The sequence below is a fragment of the Oryctolagus cuniculus genome, chromosome 12, assembly GCF_051225735.1.
Source record: "Oryctolagus cuniculus isolate XC-2025 breed Fujian yellow rabbit chromosome 12, ASM5122573v1, whole genome shotgun sequence".
Classification (NCBI taxonomy): Eukaryota; Metazoa; Chordata; class Mammalia; order Lagomorpha; family Leporidae; genus Oryctolagus; species Oryctolagus cuniculus.
In genome coordinates, this window is record NC_142878.1 from 80,120,858 (window position 1) to 80,139,075 (window position 18,218).

General features: G+C 38.7%; 1 protein-coding gene and 1 long non-coding RNA gene across 35 annotated transcripts in view; one reads left to right on the forward strand and one right to left on the reverse strand.

The window, feature by feature from the left end:
• TCF12 (transcription factor 12) overlaps positions 1 to 18,218 on the forward strand; it is a 402,091-nt gene that overhangs the window by 315,090 nt on the left and 68,783 nt on the right. For 8 of the 34 annotated variants that reach the window (XM_051821981.3, XM_089310428.1, XM_089310427.1 and 5 more), the window contains exon 1: positions 16,381 to 16,972. The exons of the other annotated variants lie outside the window; for them this stretch is intronic. In XM_051821981.3, the coding sequence (XP_051677941.2) occupies positions 16,904 to 16,972 (69 nt within the window). In that variant the 5' untranslated portion in view covers positions 16,381 to 16,903. Of the gene's footprint in view, positions 1 to 16,380; positions 16,973 to 18,218 lie in introns of those variants that run through there. 34 annotated transcript variants of the gene reach the window in all.
• Positions 4,726 to 16,385, reverse strand: LOC149123116 (uncharacterized). Its single transcript, XR_016218174.1, has 2 exons — positions 16,291 to 16,385; positions 4,726 to 5,358 (listed from the first exon to the last, which is right to left on the reverse strand). It is a non-coding gene; the product is annotated as an uncharacterized LOC149123116 (long non-coding RNA).

The window sequence follows — 18,218 nt, forward strand, 5'->3', positions numbered from 1 at the left end:
CTAGTTCTCCCTTTGTTTAACCAGTAGTGATTTTGCTTTGATAAGTCATTAGACTAGTATGATATTGTACTTTAGGGACTGATTATGCCATATAGATACTTTTATAATTAAACTTTTAAAAATTAAGTTTAATTTATGTATTTGAAAAAGCACTCCCATCTGCTTTTCACTAGGTTCACTACGCAGAAGCCCACAATGGCGGGGTCAGAAGCTCGGAACACAATCCAGGTCTCCCATATTGATGGCTGGGACCCAATTACTTGAGCTATGATTACTGCCTCCCCCAGGTTTTCATTAGCAGGAAGCCAGCTGGAGTCAGGAGGCAAAGCCAGGAATCAAACTGAGTAATCTGATGGGGGATGCAGGCATCTTAACCACTAGACTAAGTGCCTGCCTGCTCCTCATATTTAAAAGTTTTAAGCATTTTAAAAACACTGCTAGTTCCAGGATGATTTCTAGTTTCTCCCTGTGTTTATATCCATTGACTAGATTCAAACAAATTAAAGTATTGACCATTCTCACAGCTTTTGTGTTTTTATTAATTGTAGTTTAAAATATGTAACCCACTATATATATAATTTGCAGACATTAATTTTCAAAAATAATTTGCCTCTAAATATTTTTGCAAAGTTTGTTAGAACCTACAAATCTCTGTGAGACAGTCTGTATTTCTACTCTTCCTTGAAGTTAGACCAAGGGTCAGCAAACTTCTATATATAGTAAATGTGTTTGATTTTGTGGGCCAGTCTCTGTTGCAACTACTCAGCTCGGCCAGTGTATCATGAAAACAGTCACAAATGATACATAAATGAATGGACAAAGCTATATTCCAATAAAACTTTATTTATTAAAATAGGTGGTGAACCAGATTTATCAACAAGTTACAATTTGCCAACCTGTACTAGACTTAAAAGTAAATGTCTATAAAGTAAATACATCCTAACCTTTATAAATGTAGTACGTAAGTTGTTTTTTATAAAGATTTTATTTATTATTTATTTGAAAGGCAAAATTGCCGAGTGAGGGGGCGAGATGGAGATCTTTCATCCACTGGTTTGCTTCTAAGCCATGCCAAAACCATGAGTCCAGAGCTTCTTTTGAATCTCCTGCTTGGGTGCAGGGACCCAAGCACTTGGGCCATTCTCCGCTGCTTTCCCAGGCACATTAGCAGGGAGCTTCATCAGAAGTGGAGCACTTGAGACAGGAATTGGCACCCATATGGGATGTTGGCATTGCAAGTGGCAGCATCACCCACTACAGCACAACACCAGCTGCTAGAATTTTTTTTTTTTAATAAATAAATAAATGTAGTTACCTGTGGAAGTAGAACCAAAGAGAAACTGAAAATAAAACTAAATATGTTTAATGCCTCTTCCCTGTTTTTTTAATGATCCATTTCTTATCTGATTTTCAGTAATCCATAATTTCCTAAGGCTCTGGTCACTGGGCCAGAGTTTATTGTTTTGACAGACGTATTTCAGAACCATTATTTGCTGTATTCTACAGTATTCCTGAGAAGAATAGTGGTAAAGCCACAATATATAAAATAGGAACTGTGATGTCATAATTTGTCTGTGATTTAAGTATCATATTAGGGAATGCTATTCAGGACAGTTTATAACATTGACAGTAAGCCCCTGAATAGATATATTAGTAAATATTTATTTGAAACAATTAGGCATAAAGTATTTATTCTGACGTTGATGTACAGGGGCCGGCACTGTGGCTTAGGCAAAACCTCCACCTGCAGTGCCAGCATCCAATATGCATGCCAGTTCTAGTCCAGGCTGCATCTCTTCCGGTCCAGATACCTGCTATGGACTGGGAAAGCAGTGGAAGATGGCCCAAGTACTTGGACCCCTGCACTTCCATGGGAGACCCAAAAGAAACTCCTGGCTTCAGAATGGCCTAGCTCTGGCCAGTATAGCCATTTGGAGAGTGAACCAGCAGATGGAAGACCTTTCTCTCTGTAACTCTGCTTCTCAAATAAATAAATAAAATATTTTTAAAAAACCCTACTACAATTTTAAACAATCAAATATAATATTATTTGAAGTAAAAAGTTATCACAGTCTTCTCCAACATCACCAAAGATATTTAAAATTTCCAAAATACACAATTTGAGAATTAGAAACTCTTTGCTAGTAGAGTGGATTACATATAGTAGATTCCCACTGAGGAAAGCATGAATCCTTCTATTAATAAATACATACTGAGGGCCGGCGCCGCAGCTCACTAGGCTAATCCTCCGCCTTGCGGTGCCGGCACATGGGGTTCTAGTCCTGGTCGGGGCACCGGATTCTGTCCCGGTTGCCCCTCTTCCAGGCCAGCTCTCTGCTGTGGCCAGGGAGTGCAGTGGAGGATGGCCCAAGTACTTGGGCCCTGCACCCCATGGGAGACCAGGAGAAGCACCTGGCTCCTGGCTTCGGATCGGTGCGGCGGCCATTGGAGGGTGAACCAATGGAAAAGAAGACCTTTCTGTCTGTCTCTCTCACTGTCCACTCTGCCTGTCAAAAAAAAAAAAAAAAAAAAATACTGAGAACTTACTTTGAATAAAGAATTTAGGCTTCCTTAAGAATTTAAATATAGGGGCCAGTGCAGTGATGTAGCAGGCAAGGCTGCCACCTGCAGTGCTGGCATCCCATATGGGTGCTGGTTTGAGTCCTGGCTGCTCCACTTCTGATCCAGCTCTCTGCTATGGCCTGGGAAAGCAGTAGAAGATGGCCCAAGTCCTTGGGCCTCTGCACCCACCTAGGAGACCTGGAAGAAGCTCCTGGCTTCAGATCCACTCAGCTCGGCTGTTGCAGCTATTTGGGGAGTGACTCAGTGTGTGGAAGACCTCTCTCTCTCTCTGCCTCTGCCTCTTGTAACTCTGCCTTTCAAATAAATTTAAAAACTTTTTATTTTTTTAAAGATTTATTTATTTATTTATTTGAAAGAGTTACACAGAGAGAGGAGAGGCAGAGAGAGGTCTTCCATCCAATAGTTCACTCCCCAGTTGGCTGCAGTGGCCAGAGCTGCATCAATCCAAAGCCAGGAACCAGGAGTTTCTTCCGGATCTCCTACTCGGGTGCAGGGGCCCAAGAACTTGGGCCATCTTCTACTGCTTTGCCAGGCCATAGCAGAGAGCTGGATTTGAAGTGGAGCAGCCAGGACTCAAACCAGTGCCCACATGGGATGCCAGCGTTTCTGGCCAAGGCGTTAACTTGCTACACCACAGCACTGGTCCCTAAAAACTTTTTAGAAAACAGAATTTAAATATGAATAAAACCTGAATCCTATCTTAAAGATGCTTAGAGTCAAAAGATAACTTGTCGGCCAGCATCGCAGCTCACTAGGCTAATCCTCCGCCTTGCGGCACCAGCACACCGGGTTCTAGTCCCGGTCGGGGCGCCGGATTCTGTCCCGGCTGCCCCTCTTCCAGGCCAGCTCTCTGCTGTGGCCAGGGAGTGCAGTGGAGGATGGCCCAGGTGCTTGGGCCCTGCACCCCATGGGAGACCAGGATAAGTACCTGGCTCCTGCCATCGGATCAGCGCGGTGCGCCGGCCGCAGCGCGCTGGCCGCGGTGGCCATTGGAGGGTGAACCAATGGCAAAGGAAGACCTTTCTCTCTGTCTCTCTCTCTCACTGTCCACTCTGCCTGTCAAAAAAAATAATAATAATAAAAAAAATTAAAAAAGATAATTGTGACCTTGGGGAAGAAGTAATGTAATGTGTGTGTGTGTATTGAATCAGTATTATCTTCAAGGCACGTAATATAGTATCCAAAAAATTTTTTCTTTATCTGATGGGTTAAAAATAGGGACTGTGAAGCCATTATTTTATATGTTTATAACAGGGAATATCATCTGTTAATGATTTCCTACTCTAAGCTGTACTTTTCAGCTTTTTCCTCTGGTTGATTAAACCATCAAAAATGTGTTAACTTGCTTTCTTTGTAAAATAAACTGAATGATTTGTCCTGGTTTTCCTCTTAAATTCTACAGTTAATTCCTAGTTATATACAAACATTGGAGTAGTTTTACATAAAGTGGAGGACTTAACAGATAATTTAGCTATCAGCATTAGCTCTACATTGTGCAAAGATTGACCTAATTAAAAATACAGGGCCGGGACCAGCGCTGTGGCATAGCAGGTAAAGCCTACGCCTGAAGTGTGGGCATCTCATATGGGCACCGGTTCAAATCCTGGCTGTTCCACTTCTGATCCAGCATTCTTCTATGGCCTGGGAAAGCAGTAGCAGTAGGCACAAATCCTTGGGCCCCTGCACCCACATGGGAGACTCGGAGAAAGCTCCTGGCTTCTGGCTCTGGATTCGGATTAGTGCAGCTCTGGCCATTGTGGCCAATTGGGGAGTGAACCAGCGGATAGAAGACCTCTCTCTCTCTCTCTCTCTCTCTCTCCCCCTCCCTCTCCCTCTCCCTCTCCCTCTCCCTCTCCCTCTCCCTCTCCCTCTCCCTCTCTCTCTCTAACTCACACACTCTCTCTCTCTCTTCCTCTCTCTGTGTAACTCTTGACTTTCAAGTAAATAAAAAAATTAAAAAATATATATATGGCCATAATCCTCATACGATAAAATGTGGAAAACCAGGAAAATAAAATATGGTTTTATTAGCATAAATGTAAAACAGTGATACTTTATACTAAATTTCTCATACTAAAATTTCCTTCAAGAGTTCAACCATATGTCATCGCCTATGTTGCTCTCATCTTTTGTCCAAGCTACTTTTTTTTTATTTTAAAGGTTTATTTTTGGGGGCTAGCATTGTTGTATGAGGGCTAAGCCACCACTTAGAACGCCAGAATCCCATATGAGTGCTGGTTTGAGTCCTGGCTGCTCCTCTTACCATTCAGCTACCTGCTAATGGGCCCAGGAAAGAGTAGAAGTGCTTTGGGCCCTCTGCCATCCACATGGAAGACCAGATGGAATACCAGGTTCCTAGTTTGTTGCAGCCATTTGGAGAGTGAACCAGCAGACTGAAGTTGTCCCTCTCTCTGTCTCTCCTCTTCTCGTTCACTCTCCCTTTCAAATAATTTTTTTTTTTTTTTAAGGAAAGTCAGGGGGGGCAGTTCCATGGCATAGCAGGTGGCACTGCCTGTGACACTGGCATCCTATATGGGTCCCAGTTTATGTCCTGCCTGCTCCACTTTGATCCATCTCCCTGCTACTGGCCTGGGAAAGCAGCAAAAGACAGCCCAAGTGCTTGGGCCCCTATACTCACATGGGAGACCTGGAAGAAGCTCCTGGCTCCTGGCTTCAGATGGACCCAGCTCCAGCCATTGCAGCCATCTGGGGAGTAAATCAGCAGATGGAAGATCTTGCTCTCTTTGTGTGTCTCATTCTGTCTGTAACTTTGCCCTTCAAATAAATAAATAAATATTATAAAGAAAAGAAAGCCAGGAGTCTGGAACTTCGTCTAGATTTTCCACTGCCTTCCCAGGCATATTAGCAGGGAGCTGGATCAGAAGCAGAGCAGTCACAACTTGAACTGGCACTGTGATATGGGATGCTGTCATCCCAGGCAGTGGCTTAACCTTTTCTGCCACAGTACTGCCCCAACCCCAGGAAGATTCTTTTAAAATCTAAATGAGATCATATTATTTCTCTTCTCAAAAGCCTCTAGCAGCTTTCTTTACAATTGTAAACCAAAATCCTTAAAAACAGTTTACAAAACCCTTTGGGATCTGTCATTTTCTACTTCTGAGACTTCATCTTCTTTCAGTCTACTCTTCGCTCTGTTCACTCCAGTCACACTGTCTCTTTGCTGCTCCTTAGTGATACTAAGCACTCCATCACCTCTGTCCTCTCTTCTGGAACACAGTTCCCTTAATATCCACATGGTTAGTTTTTTCCTTAGTCATGAATCACTTAATCATTGGGGATCTTTCATGACCATCCTATATAAAATGTTAATGTACCCCAATACTCCCTCTCCCTTCACTCTGTGACACTTAATACCACTTGGTATACCCTAATTTTTTTAATCTTTCTCTGTCTCACCCAGGGAGAATTTGATGGAATAAGAATTTTGTTTATGTTATTCATTGTTGTATCTATAGCACCAAGGTGCATAATAGATGCTCCCTAACTTTTTGTTGAATAAATGAATAAACTAAAATGATTAGCAAGTCAGCCATAACCCATTTTTCTTCCTGGTGTATCCTCTGTTGACTTGGAGAAGGTAGGTATAAATTACAAACTGGATAAGTTTAATTATCTTCACAAGAGAACTGTGGGTGTTTGGGTGTTTTTGTTTTGTTGTCAGCTATCAGTGAATATTTGATCTGAGATACGTTTATGCAAGGAGAATCTAATTCTTTTTATTTATATTAGCATTAATATTTTAATCCTTGTGTTATAAACTATTTAGCACACTTAAATTTTATTTTTTAACTTATTTAATGAATATAAATTTCTGAAGTACAGCTTATGGATTACTGACTGCTCTGCTAAATTCTCCAGCCAGGAGGCACTAAAAAGCACAGCATAAACACAGCATCTTCATTACAGAATAGTGGAGGAACCACAGCTCAATTAAGTTGGGCTCCCATATTGACTTCTTAACTCTTAGTTCCTTGCTAACCCTTCTATGTGGAAGTTTCTGTGTGTTTTTTTTTTTTTAGGATATGACTACAAATCTTTTGTTTTCCAGATTATGCTATATTAAATGAAATATCTGACCAGTACATCAAATTGCAGATTATTAGGAAACCAAAATTGCTGTTATTAAGTAAATTAAATGATGACAAAGTTAAGTAGGATTTGTTACTGGTAAGATATCAGGTTATTAACTGTTTCATTTTAAATAACTTAATAGCTTTTTAAAAAATGATGGTGTGGAGGGGTGGTGTTGATCATTATGGCAGTTCGTTAAGCTCCCTCTTGAATAGGTGCCTTCCATATTGGAGGGCTGGTTCGAATCCTCAGCACTGTGCTTCCAGTCCAGCTCTCTGATGATGTGCCTGGGAAACAGCGGATAGTGGCTTGTGAACTTGACTGGGATGTGAACCAGCAGATGGACAATCTCCCCATCCCCTAGTCTCTTCTTCCCCCTGTCTTCCCCTCTCCCCCTCTCTCCCTTTCAAATAAGTAAATCTTTAAAATAAAAAAGATGACAGGGTAGGTGTTTGGCAGAGCAGTTAATATGCTGTTTGGATGCCCACATCCCATATCAGAGTGCCTGATTTGAGTCCCAAGTCTATTTCTGATCCATCTTCCTGTTTGTGCACACCCTAGGAAGAGGCATCAAGTGATGGGTCAGTTAGTTGGATCTCTGCCAGCCACATGGGAGACTCAAATGGATTTCTGAGCTCTTGATTTGGCTTGGCAAGCCTGAGCTGCAGTCCCTTGGGGAGTGAACCAACAAATGGAAAATCTCTTGCTTTTTCTCTCTTTCTTTCAGATAAAGTGAATATAAATAAATAAAAATTTTAAATGATACTTTTTTCTTTCAGTTTTTTAAATGCTACTTTTAAATGAACATATAACTAGATCATGGAAATATATAGCTAGCCCCTCATACAGACACTTCATTTACTAGCATAAATATGTTAGAATACAAAGCATTTGGACTCTTTCTGTGGAACTGAGAAGTTGTTACTATGATTTTGGATCCTGTTTATGGATCTGCCTTTCATTTCATATGAGGCTTTAAGATTTTAAAAATACAATTTAAGGATTGTGGGAACACTGGGTCTCATTGACTTTCGTTGCAGCTCTGCATCTTCAGAAATACTAATACAAGATTTAGAATGTTGAGGCTGGCTTTCTGGCATCACAGGTGAAGTCGCTACCTGCAATGCTGTCATTCCATTTGGGTATGACTATTCCACTTCCAGTCCAGCTCCCTGCTAATACGCCTGGAAAAGTAGCTGAAGATGGCCCAACTACTTGGGTGCCTGCATACCCATGGGAGACCTAGAAGAAGCTCCTGGCTTCTGGCTTCAGCCTGGCCCAGCCGCAGCCGTTGCTGCCAACTAGGGAGTAAACCAGTGGATGGAATGTCCCTCTGTCTCTCCCTTTCTCTGTGTAACTCTGACTTTCAAATAAATAAATCTTTTAAAAAAATTTTAAATGTTTTAGGAAATCTTACAAAGCGTATTTTTTTCTGAAATGAAATTATCCATGCTAACTAAAATATCAGGTTTCTTTTTCTGGAATTATTTTAGCTCAGTATGGCAGTGCTTCATGTCCCATTTAGTCAGAAGCCTGGATGGCTGTTTCATGGCTTTGAGATTTTTTTTCTTTTTAATGGGAAAAATATTCATTGTAATTCAATAAAAAAGAGCTTGGGAGACAAAAAAATTTCAAAATAGGAATTCAGAGCTTTTGGGTAGGGTAGATAATAAAAGGTTTTATTAGTGGTGAAATGGCTAGAAAATCTTTGGCCTAGTCTAATGTCTGCATTCTGCAGAAATGGAAAACTTGGCTTAAGGAGATTCAGTGACCTACTCTGAGTTCTCATGCCACCTAAGAGACAGAACCAAAACTCAATCTCTGTCTCCTGACTCCTAGTCCAGTGCTGTTTTTTTATTTTTATTTTATTTTTTTAACTTTTGCCACCAGCCATAGGGTGGTTTTGTTTTGTTTTAAAGATTTATTTATTTAAAAGGCAGGGTTAGAGGGAGAAGGAGAAGCAGAGAGAGAAAGAGAGAAGAGAGATCGATCTTTCATCCACTGCGCACTTCCCAAAAGGACACAATGGCTGGAGCTGGGCCAATCTGAAGCCAGGAGATGGGAGCTTCTTCCAGGTCTCCCATGTGGGTTGCAGGGCCCACCCAAAGACTTGGACCATCTTCTGCTGCTTTCCCAGGCACATTAGCAGGGAACTGGATTGGAAGTGGAGCAGCTTGTGCTCATATGGGATGCCAGTGTTGCCACCACAACTCTGGGCCCCCAGTGCTGTCTGAGCGAATGACTCATCTTAACTCTGCTGTGTTCTGAAATGAGAGCTGGCCTATCATTTTAGAGAGTACTGATGAGTAGTAAAGAGACTGCTTATGAGTACATGGAAAAATGGAATTAAGAAGGTAAGACTTGGGGATGGGGAAGTGCAAAAGAATTGAAATCTATACTTAATTTTTTAAAATTACCTGTTTTCCATGAACTTTTTTGAAGATGCTCATTGTGCATATGACATATATACATAGAACAAAGGTTTACCATTTTTCTTCCAAGTTTTATGTCTGTTTCTCAGTCTTTCTGATAAAGGACACTTACCATTTTTAGGGTGACATCACCTTTACTGATGAGGCATATTAAATATTAATTAGTGTCTGTTTTGCTTTATTCTCTGTTTAAAAGGTACTACTGATGCTCTTTCCTATTTCCTCGCTTGTTTATTATACTGTTTCTCAGTCGTAGTTTCAAACGGAGTATATTATTTTGCTTTCATGGAGAGTGGTCACCAGAATTTAACAGTAAGAAGCCATTCTTTTTTTAGATGGGTCCTTTTGAGGCTGGCACTGTGGCTAAGTGGGTTAAAGCCTCAGCCTGCAGTGCTGGCATCCATATGGGCATCGGTTTGAGTCCCAGCTGCTCCATTTCCCATCAAGCTCCCTGCTAATGCACCTGGGAAAGCAGCAGAGGATGGCTCAAGTCCCTGGGCCCCTGAACCCACGTGGGAGACCCGGAGGAAAATCCTGGGTCCAGTCTTCAGATCAGCTCAGCTCAGCTCAGCTGTGGCCATTGTGGCCTTTTGGGGAGTAAACCAGCAGATAGAAGGCTTTTCTCTCTCTACCTCTCTCTGTAACTCTTTCAAATAAATAAAAAAATTCATAATCTACATGATTTCTTCTAGTGAGTATGGCAAAAACTACGTTGCTTTGTTACTTGATCCTTACAAATGTGACGCAGAATGTTTTGGTAGACTCTCAATATTTAATTATTCAGAGGTAAGCAGTATTACTCTTAACTATTCTTACCATCAAAGGTAAGACATATTACTACCTCTGACAAGAAGTTTTGCTGAAACAAAACAGATTTGGGGTGGGTGGGGAGGTGTTGGCATTTGTGTTGATATTTGGCTTAACAATTAAGATGACACTTGAAGGGCCATGCTGTGACATGGTAGGTTGTATCTCCACCAGCAGCGCCAGCATCCCATACTTTGTGCCAGTAAGTGTCCCAGCTGCTCCACTTCTGATCCATTTCCCTGCAGTGGGCTGGGAAAGCAGTGGACGATGGCCCAAGTCCTTGGGCCCCTGCACCCATATGGGAGACCCAAAAGCTCGTGGCTCCTGGCTTCAGCTCAGCTCAGCTCTGGTCATTGCAGCCATTTGGGGAGTGAACCAGCAGATGGAAAACCTCTCTATCTCTGTCTCTCCCTCTCTTTATAACTCTGCCTCTCAAATAAATAAATAAAGTCTTAAAAAAATTACACTTGGGACACCCACATCCTGGGTTGGACTCCTGATTCTAATTTCCTGTTAATGCATACAATAAGAGGAAGCAGATAATACTCAAATAATTGGGTCCCTGATACCTTTGTGGAATACCTGAATTTAGTTCCCCTTCTCCTGGCTTTGGCCTCGCCTGGCATAATCTCAGTCACTGTGGGCATTTGAGGGGAATCAGCAAATGGTAGATAACTCTCTTTCTCCTTCTCTCTCTCTCTCCCTCCCCTTCTACCCTAACCGCCCCGCCCCAGGCTGTCTGCCTCTCAAATAAATAAAATAAATTTAAAATTTTTTAAGGAGAATGAGTATTCAAAATAAGTGTAGATTAGGAGTCAGAAGTAACAATGTATTATTTAAAGCTTTGAATTGCAGATTCTTGAGAGGTTCTGTGCTAAGATGCATATGTTACTTCTGTTCTCTTTAAAAATAAAATATAATATCTTGGTGCTGTTTCATTTCTCATAAATTGAAAAAAATCTAGTGGGGCCGGCGCTGTGGCGCAGCGGCGCAGCGGGTTAATACCCTGGCCTGAAGCGCCAGCATCCCATATGGGCGCCGGTTCTAGTCCTGGCTGCTCCTTTTCTGATCCAGCTCTCTGCTATGGCCTGGGAAAGCAGATGATGGCCCAAATCCTTGGGCCCCTGCACCCACATGGGAGACCCAGAAGAAGCTCCTGGCTCCTGGCTCCTGGCTCCTGGCTCCTGGCTCCTGGCTCCTGGCTTCTGGCTTCGGATTGGCGCAGCTCCGGCCGTTGTGGCCATCTGGGGAGTGAACCATCGGATGGAAGACCTCTCTCTCTCTCTCTGCTTCTCCTCTCTCTGTTTAACTCTGACTTTCAAATAAATAAATTTTTTTCAAAAAAAAAAAAGAATAAGGCTCCTGTGTTAAAAAAAAGAGAGAGAGAGAGAAAAGATATGGCACTTTCTAACTCAGAAGAAAATATTGCACAGTCCAAAAAAAAGAAATCAATGGTAACATTTTCTTTAAGGTAGCTTCAACTTGACCCAAGACCATGTTCACAAGGATTATTTACTTTTAGAGATTATTTAAAATAATAGCTGTAGTTACTTTCATTTTGTTGTAAGATTGCCTAATAAGTCAGTAGTGCAAAACCTTGTGCCAGGCTTGAATGTTCTGAAGTGCTGTTTTTTGAGAAATTTAAAAACTTGGGGATCCTCCTGCTCATTTGTTCTGTTTTGTTTTGTTTTTTTTCTTTAATGTGTGTGCACATACACCATTAGACCATCCTGTGATTATAGAGCCATCTGCAGGAAAATTATCTAGTTGCAACATAGTTAATGATTGTCTTACCCTGTTATTTCAAATCATTAATGAGAAGTGACAAACTACAGTTCCCCTGAGGTAAGAGGTGGACAGTCAAGAGATGCAGGAATTGTTAAAGCAGCCCCCCCTCCTTAATTTCTGAAGAAAACTGCTTTGTCCTATTGAGTTTCTGATAAAAAGAAATGCCGTTTGCTTCAGGTTTTACAAATTCTCAGTAAGTATAGTTAAGTCTCCTTTGAAGGGGTGTCTCATGATTGCCTTTAGAAACTTTATATGATCTGTCAGTTCTGTTTGCACCGGTGTCAGAAGGATACTATTTATTTACCTCGGAAAGAGATTTATCTACATTCTTCTCTAGGAAATATGGCTCTTTTTTAAACAAAGATATTTAAAAGTATTATTAGAATCAAGGACCTCCAGCCAGAGCAGTATGGCTCTTTTTATTCATCTTCATTAATACAGTTGTGTGGCTTTCAAAAGGAGTATTGAACAAGTGTTTCTTTTGCCCAAAAAATGCATTTTTTAGATAACTGATTGTTTGTGTCACCTATATATTGGTGTTTTCTATTTTGTTATTCATTAAGCAGCAATAAAACTCAGCTTAGACTTGAGATATTTTGCCTGAGACAGATGCTAATTTATAAATTTTAGTATGTGTCTTCACTCTGAGTTAAGAAGTGTGTGTTTATGGAATGCTCCTCTTTCACAGCCTATATCCAAATAACTGTGTATCAGTTCTCACACTAATTTTTTTTAAATATACAGTTTCTATGAATTTTTTTTAAAGGTTTATTTATTTTATTTGAAAGGCAGAGTTACAGAGAGGCAGAGAGAGAGAGGTCTTCCATCAGCTGGTTCACCCCCAAATGGCCACAATGGCTGGAGTTGAGCCAGTCCAAAGCCAGGAGCCTGGAGCTTCTTCTAGGTCTCCCAAGTGGGTTCAGGGGCACAAGGACTTGGCCCATCATCTGCTGCTTTCTCAGGCCATAGCAGAGAGCTGGATGGGAAGTGGAGCAGCCAAAACTCGAACCAGTGCCCATATGGGATACTGGCCCTGCTCTCACTTCTTATCCTCACTCTCCTGCTTCCTTTGCAACCAGTAATTTATTATTTACTGAGTATCATCTATGGCATAATTTAGAGTTCCTTCATGGAATTAATCATATGTGAACTTTTAAATTTGGCTTCATTTATTACACTGAACTCTGTTTTTCAGAATTGATTTACTTAGAAATAATGTTGAAATATTTCATGAGGAATTTTATGGGCAGGTCTTAGATTTACTTTTCCAGCTGGGTCTTTCTGACTTTTGGGGATGGCAGAATGTTGCCTGCTTATTGGAAAAGAATATACGCTAAGATTAACCATTAACTGGTATTAATGAATTAATTCAAAATTATAATTCAGTTCAACTAAAAATTTCCTTTGAAAACTTTTTAGAGTTTTATGTCATTTCTTGAAACATTCTTGCTTAAGAAGAGTTTGAAAAACAGATACAACTGTTATGGTGAACCAAATATCAGGGATAATGATGAGCTAATAAAATAGATAAAAATACTCTGTGAATAATTCCAAGAAAGTTTGTATACTTCTCATTAGAAGAAGTATTTTTCCCAACCAAGAGAAAAGTAAGAAGGAAAAGGGGAATTTTTGTATGAAAGCTTGGTATTTAAACTGAAGTCTCCAAAAAGTCACAAAAATACATTTTTCCTAAATCTTCATTAAAGAAGTACATTGCTTAGGCAAAGCACAGTACAGCTTTTTCTTATCTAGGGTAGGTCTGTGTTTGATGACCGTTGTAACAGCAATAAACATTATGTCCGGAAACATTTGAAGGGTGAGAGGCATATTTAAAATCGGTAAAAGGCAATAATCTCTAAACCAAGAGTCATCAGTTTGCCAATGAAAGATGTGTGGCTCCAAGACAGATTTTTTTGTTTGTTTGTTTTCAGGATTCTCTGACATTTTCATTAATCATGTTGCCAGTGTATACAATAATGGTCATGTTGCTACAAAATTTGTTTTTTTTTTTCTAGATTGTCAGACTAGATGATGTGAATATTCAGTCAGGTCATATAATATTAGAAAAATGTGTAAATAATTAATGTAGAACTTGGGGGTAGAAGTAATTCACTATAAAGAGTACATGCGAGTTCCAGCTCTTCTACAGACTGCAAGCTTGTCTGAAATCAGGTTTAAAAATTGGCCCTGTCTCCAGCTGACTCGTTTTGTCAGACTGAGTCACAGGATTAACCCTTGACTTATTCCTTTAAAAAAAAAAAAGGCAAAGATTAAACAACTGTGTTGACTAGAGCAGCACTTGATCCATCTATATGCATTTTTTTCCAGTAATATGATTCTCCTTAGGAAAAAATTGAGCTGCAGCTGTTGCATAGTTTAAATTAGTTTTTAAATATATATATATACACACATATATATTTGAAGAAGAAAAAAGAGACTTTATCATAGAAGATAATTTATAATTGTGATCAAGCAAATGACTATCAACCAGTTTTAGTTTCTTCGGGGTAAGGCAGACTTAAAAAGGATAGTATTTTGGAGTCACAAACTTAAAAGGTCTTTGACATGGCCTTCAAGTAGACATTTTATGTAGGTTATCACCAGTTTTCTTGGTGGTTTACTCTTTGGAGACATGAGTTTAATATTACATAAATATAAAGGTATGGGGCTTGGGTTTGTTTTGTTTGTTTACTTGTTTAGTTTAATATCTTTTCTCAATTTAAGTGGGAGCTTATGCCAAGTGACTATGGTGTATATTGAGGAGGAGGTCTTAGCCTACACATGTATGGACTTTATATCTAGGCTTTTGAGAGGAGAAATGAAAACTAGAAGCCAGAGCTTTTAATTCGTTTCTCAGCTGTTTGGAAACTGTAGTGTTTCACATTCAGGTTTCAGCTTTATCAACGAATCTCACCCAGTTACCTAATAAACTGATTCTGAAACAAAGAAATTAATTTATATACTTCGGCTTTACTCTGAATTTCTTTTTTTACCTGCATCTTTGTTTATTCCCTTGGAATATTATCTGATCACCTCTAAAAGAAAGAACTGACAATGAAAATTAAAGTTTTCCTTTTGCTCTAGTTGCCAAAGTTTCATAGTTGGATTTACATTGTGCCTTTGGCTTTGTTAGACAATATTGTACTTATGTTGTTTTTCTGTCAAGCATTGGAGAAAGGATGTAAGCTATTACAAATGATTGTTTTTGTAACCCAGTATAGAAAAGATTTCTCAAGTTGGAGCATTGATTACAGAAAGAAAACGTTGGAAGTATTGTCACTGCTTTGTGGCTCCCTTCTCCCTACACCTCTTCAGTTTCTGTTGAAAATTCTTTCTAATAATTAAAAGGGAATTTTTATTTTAGATGGTTGATTTTCCTTTTTTATTTTTTTTTCTAAAAGGAGCTATTCTGTCAATAGAGAAAGACTGTCTATGAAAGACTAAAATTTACTTGAATGGTTTTAAGGCATGGCATTGTTAATTGTAAATCAAAGCTTTTTACACAGTTCTCCAAGGATTGAAATGGGTCTTTGTGGTCTCTCAGGAGGGAGGAAGTCACACACCACTCTGCAGACTGGCATTTTAATAGTCTGCTGCGCCGTGATGTTCTTTTGCAGCTGCTGCTTAGCTTTTCCATATCTGGAGAGTGTAGGGAGCTTTCATTGTTGTTCTGATACTATCAGTTTTTAAAACATCGTGAAGTTAGCTGATTTTATTGTTTGCTTTTGTTTTATAACTATAATTTGATCAACATGTTTCATTAGAATAAGGTTGGATTGTTTTTTTTCTTTTGACCCCTTATATTTCTAGAATATATCATACAGGATTTATGCTTCATGAAAGATGCCTTTTTAAAAGAAGTGCTGTGTCCCCTTTTAGCAGCTTGTGAGCTGTGTCCTGTAGACAGAAGAGATAGTACAAAGAGGTGTTGATGGGAGCAGAGAAAGAGAAGAAAAGTTGCTTTACTTTTCTGAGTTAAAACCCACAGTAGTAGATAAACTGAAAAACTTTCAGATAGCAAAATGCTGAGTCTATAAGGAACATGCCAATGCCTAAAACCTTTGATTTCAAAGTATAATGAGTTAAAATTTCTCAGAAATAATTTTTACTTTGGTGAAATTTGAGCATTAATATAAACTATGAATATATACAGTGTTCCTTAAGAACAGTAATGGACATGATGAAAGGAGAGACTTCTAGGAAATTTTATTTAGTTCGTTAGCTAGAATGCACATATTGTCTTGTATACAACAGCATTTTATACTTCATATAAAGAAAAGAAAAACATTGAGCTTTTTCTGTTTAATTACTGAACTGATTAATACATATTAGATGCTCTAAAAGACTACAATCCAGGATAAACTTTTTAATTGATAGTGTGAATGAGGAATTCAAGGAGCTTTATTACTGAAAATTTACATCATTAAATGTTTCTATTTTAAAACATCATTAAATGTTTCTATTCTAAAAGCAGATAATCTTTTTAAAGATAATTTTCCTATATTTAAACTTTTTAAGCAGTGTTTCTCTCTATTTTGAATTTAAAAAGAAAATCATGGTTTCTTCCATCCAGTTAAGAGGTACTTACGTGATGGTCCGCTTTCTCCAGGAAGTGATTTTGTAAGGCTTAACTGTCTAGATCCTTCTTGTTACACATGATTCAGTGTTTCCAATTCCTGATTGCTTGATCATGTGTTTATCAGAGTTGGAAGCAACTTTAGACCATGCCAGATGGTAATGTTGCTAGAGGTGTAGCAAGCAAGGTTTTCCTTCCACAAGTGCTCTAATTTAATTAAAACTAAAAACAGATTAGCAGATCTGTCAGTTTGCCTTCTTGTGTGTGTGTGTGTGTGTGTGACAAAATAATACTTCCTTGTGATATAAATTTTTAGACAACTGTGTCTCTCTTATTTATTTATCATTTGTTTTAAGTAACCTTTTTTTAATACCCGGAAGTTTGTCTTATTGGTTTCCTCCACCAATGCAAGAACTTCATGGACATTCAAAGGGTTACTTACAGCATAAACTCTCCCTCTGTGATCTGTGAGTTGGTTCAGCCCTATTTTGCATAAGTTCCTTTTGAGTAGTTCCATGTGTGGATGCATAGTACTGAAGACTTACTCTGTTTCCCTGTGTGGATGTATGTCTTGGAGAGAAGCTGTGTGCCTTAGCTGCAAAGAGTAGCATTTTTCAAAATCAACATGTATTGTGCTTATCCTGTCCCTGGAATGGGCAGCAATTCTTTGATGTATTACTACAATGGGAAAACGGTAAGCCTTTTTCTTTGTTCATATAGCTTTTAACTGACTTGTTTAATGGGAAGCAGTGTAGATCTTTTTATTAAAACCTGTGAGGTTTTGTTTTAGCCTTTCTGAAATACACTAAATTGTATATTTATTTCTAAATACTGTCAGTAAAATCGTGTCATCATCTCAGTTACTCCATAGTATTGGCTTTTATTTTATTTTTAAACATCTATAGGAAATAAACTTGAATTTGTAAGTTATTTTTAGCCTGATGTCTCTACTAGCAGTGAGCTTGAAAGCATATTTGTTTTGATGTTTTCATATATTGTAAGCATATAGTCTATATATAAAATACATATATATGCATATATATATATTGAGGATGATTTGGTGCTTTCTACATGGAAGAAAAAGATGAAAGTCATTTTGGATATTCATAAAAATAACAAGTATGAAGCTCTGGGAATGATTAGGGAAGCAGTCAGCTAGTGAGGGCCGTATTTCCTGTTTGGAGTTTCAGGTCCAGAGCCTGACTTTTCTGGGATACCATCTGTTTCCAATCAAACTAGAATTTTGACCCTGTGCAGATTCATAAAATAAATCACTATTTTTAAAAGAATGCAGTTATATATACATTTTCCAAAGAATGTATTTCTGGTCCATTTATAGCAAATGGTTAGATGTTTTAAAATAATACTTTTCTCTGTTACTCAGTAAGACTTTCCTGTTTTTTAAATTAATTACTTAGTATTAATTATGTTTCTGCAAAAAAACATAAGCCAAGAGATTTTGTGTGTTCTCTAAAGAAAGTAAACTTCTCTGAAAGATTCCATAGGAGTTAGCTTTATAAGATACTTGATAAAGATTATGAAGATGTTGTACTAATGGATAACAATCTTAGTTTAAGTCAGAAATTTAGTTTTTTCTTTCTCAGTCTTCTTTTAAAAACAATTTCCCTCAAATGTCATAATAATGCATATGTGGCTTATGTAATTGGGAAGAAGCACTTTTAATGTTAATTTTCAAAGTTATAAAGATAAAATTACATTTTCCTAAAGCAGGTTTAAAAGCAGGTAGTTTTTTCATTCTCCTTTTACCACTAAAATTATTTTAAGTAGCAAGTGCCTATAACCAGGGTACTGGGTACTAATAAAAGCAGTTTTTCATTCACTAACTGCTTTGGTAAGGCCTCTTTGGACTTGGCCAGTGTTTGGTTATAAACTTTTGGGTCAGCCTTCTCCATAAATGATAATCAAGCCAAAATATATTT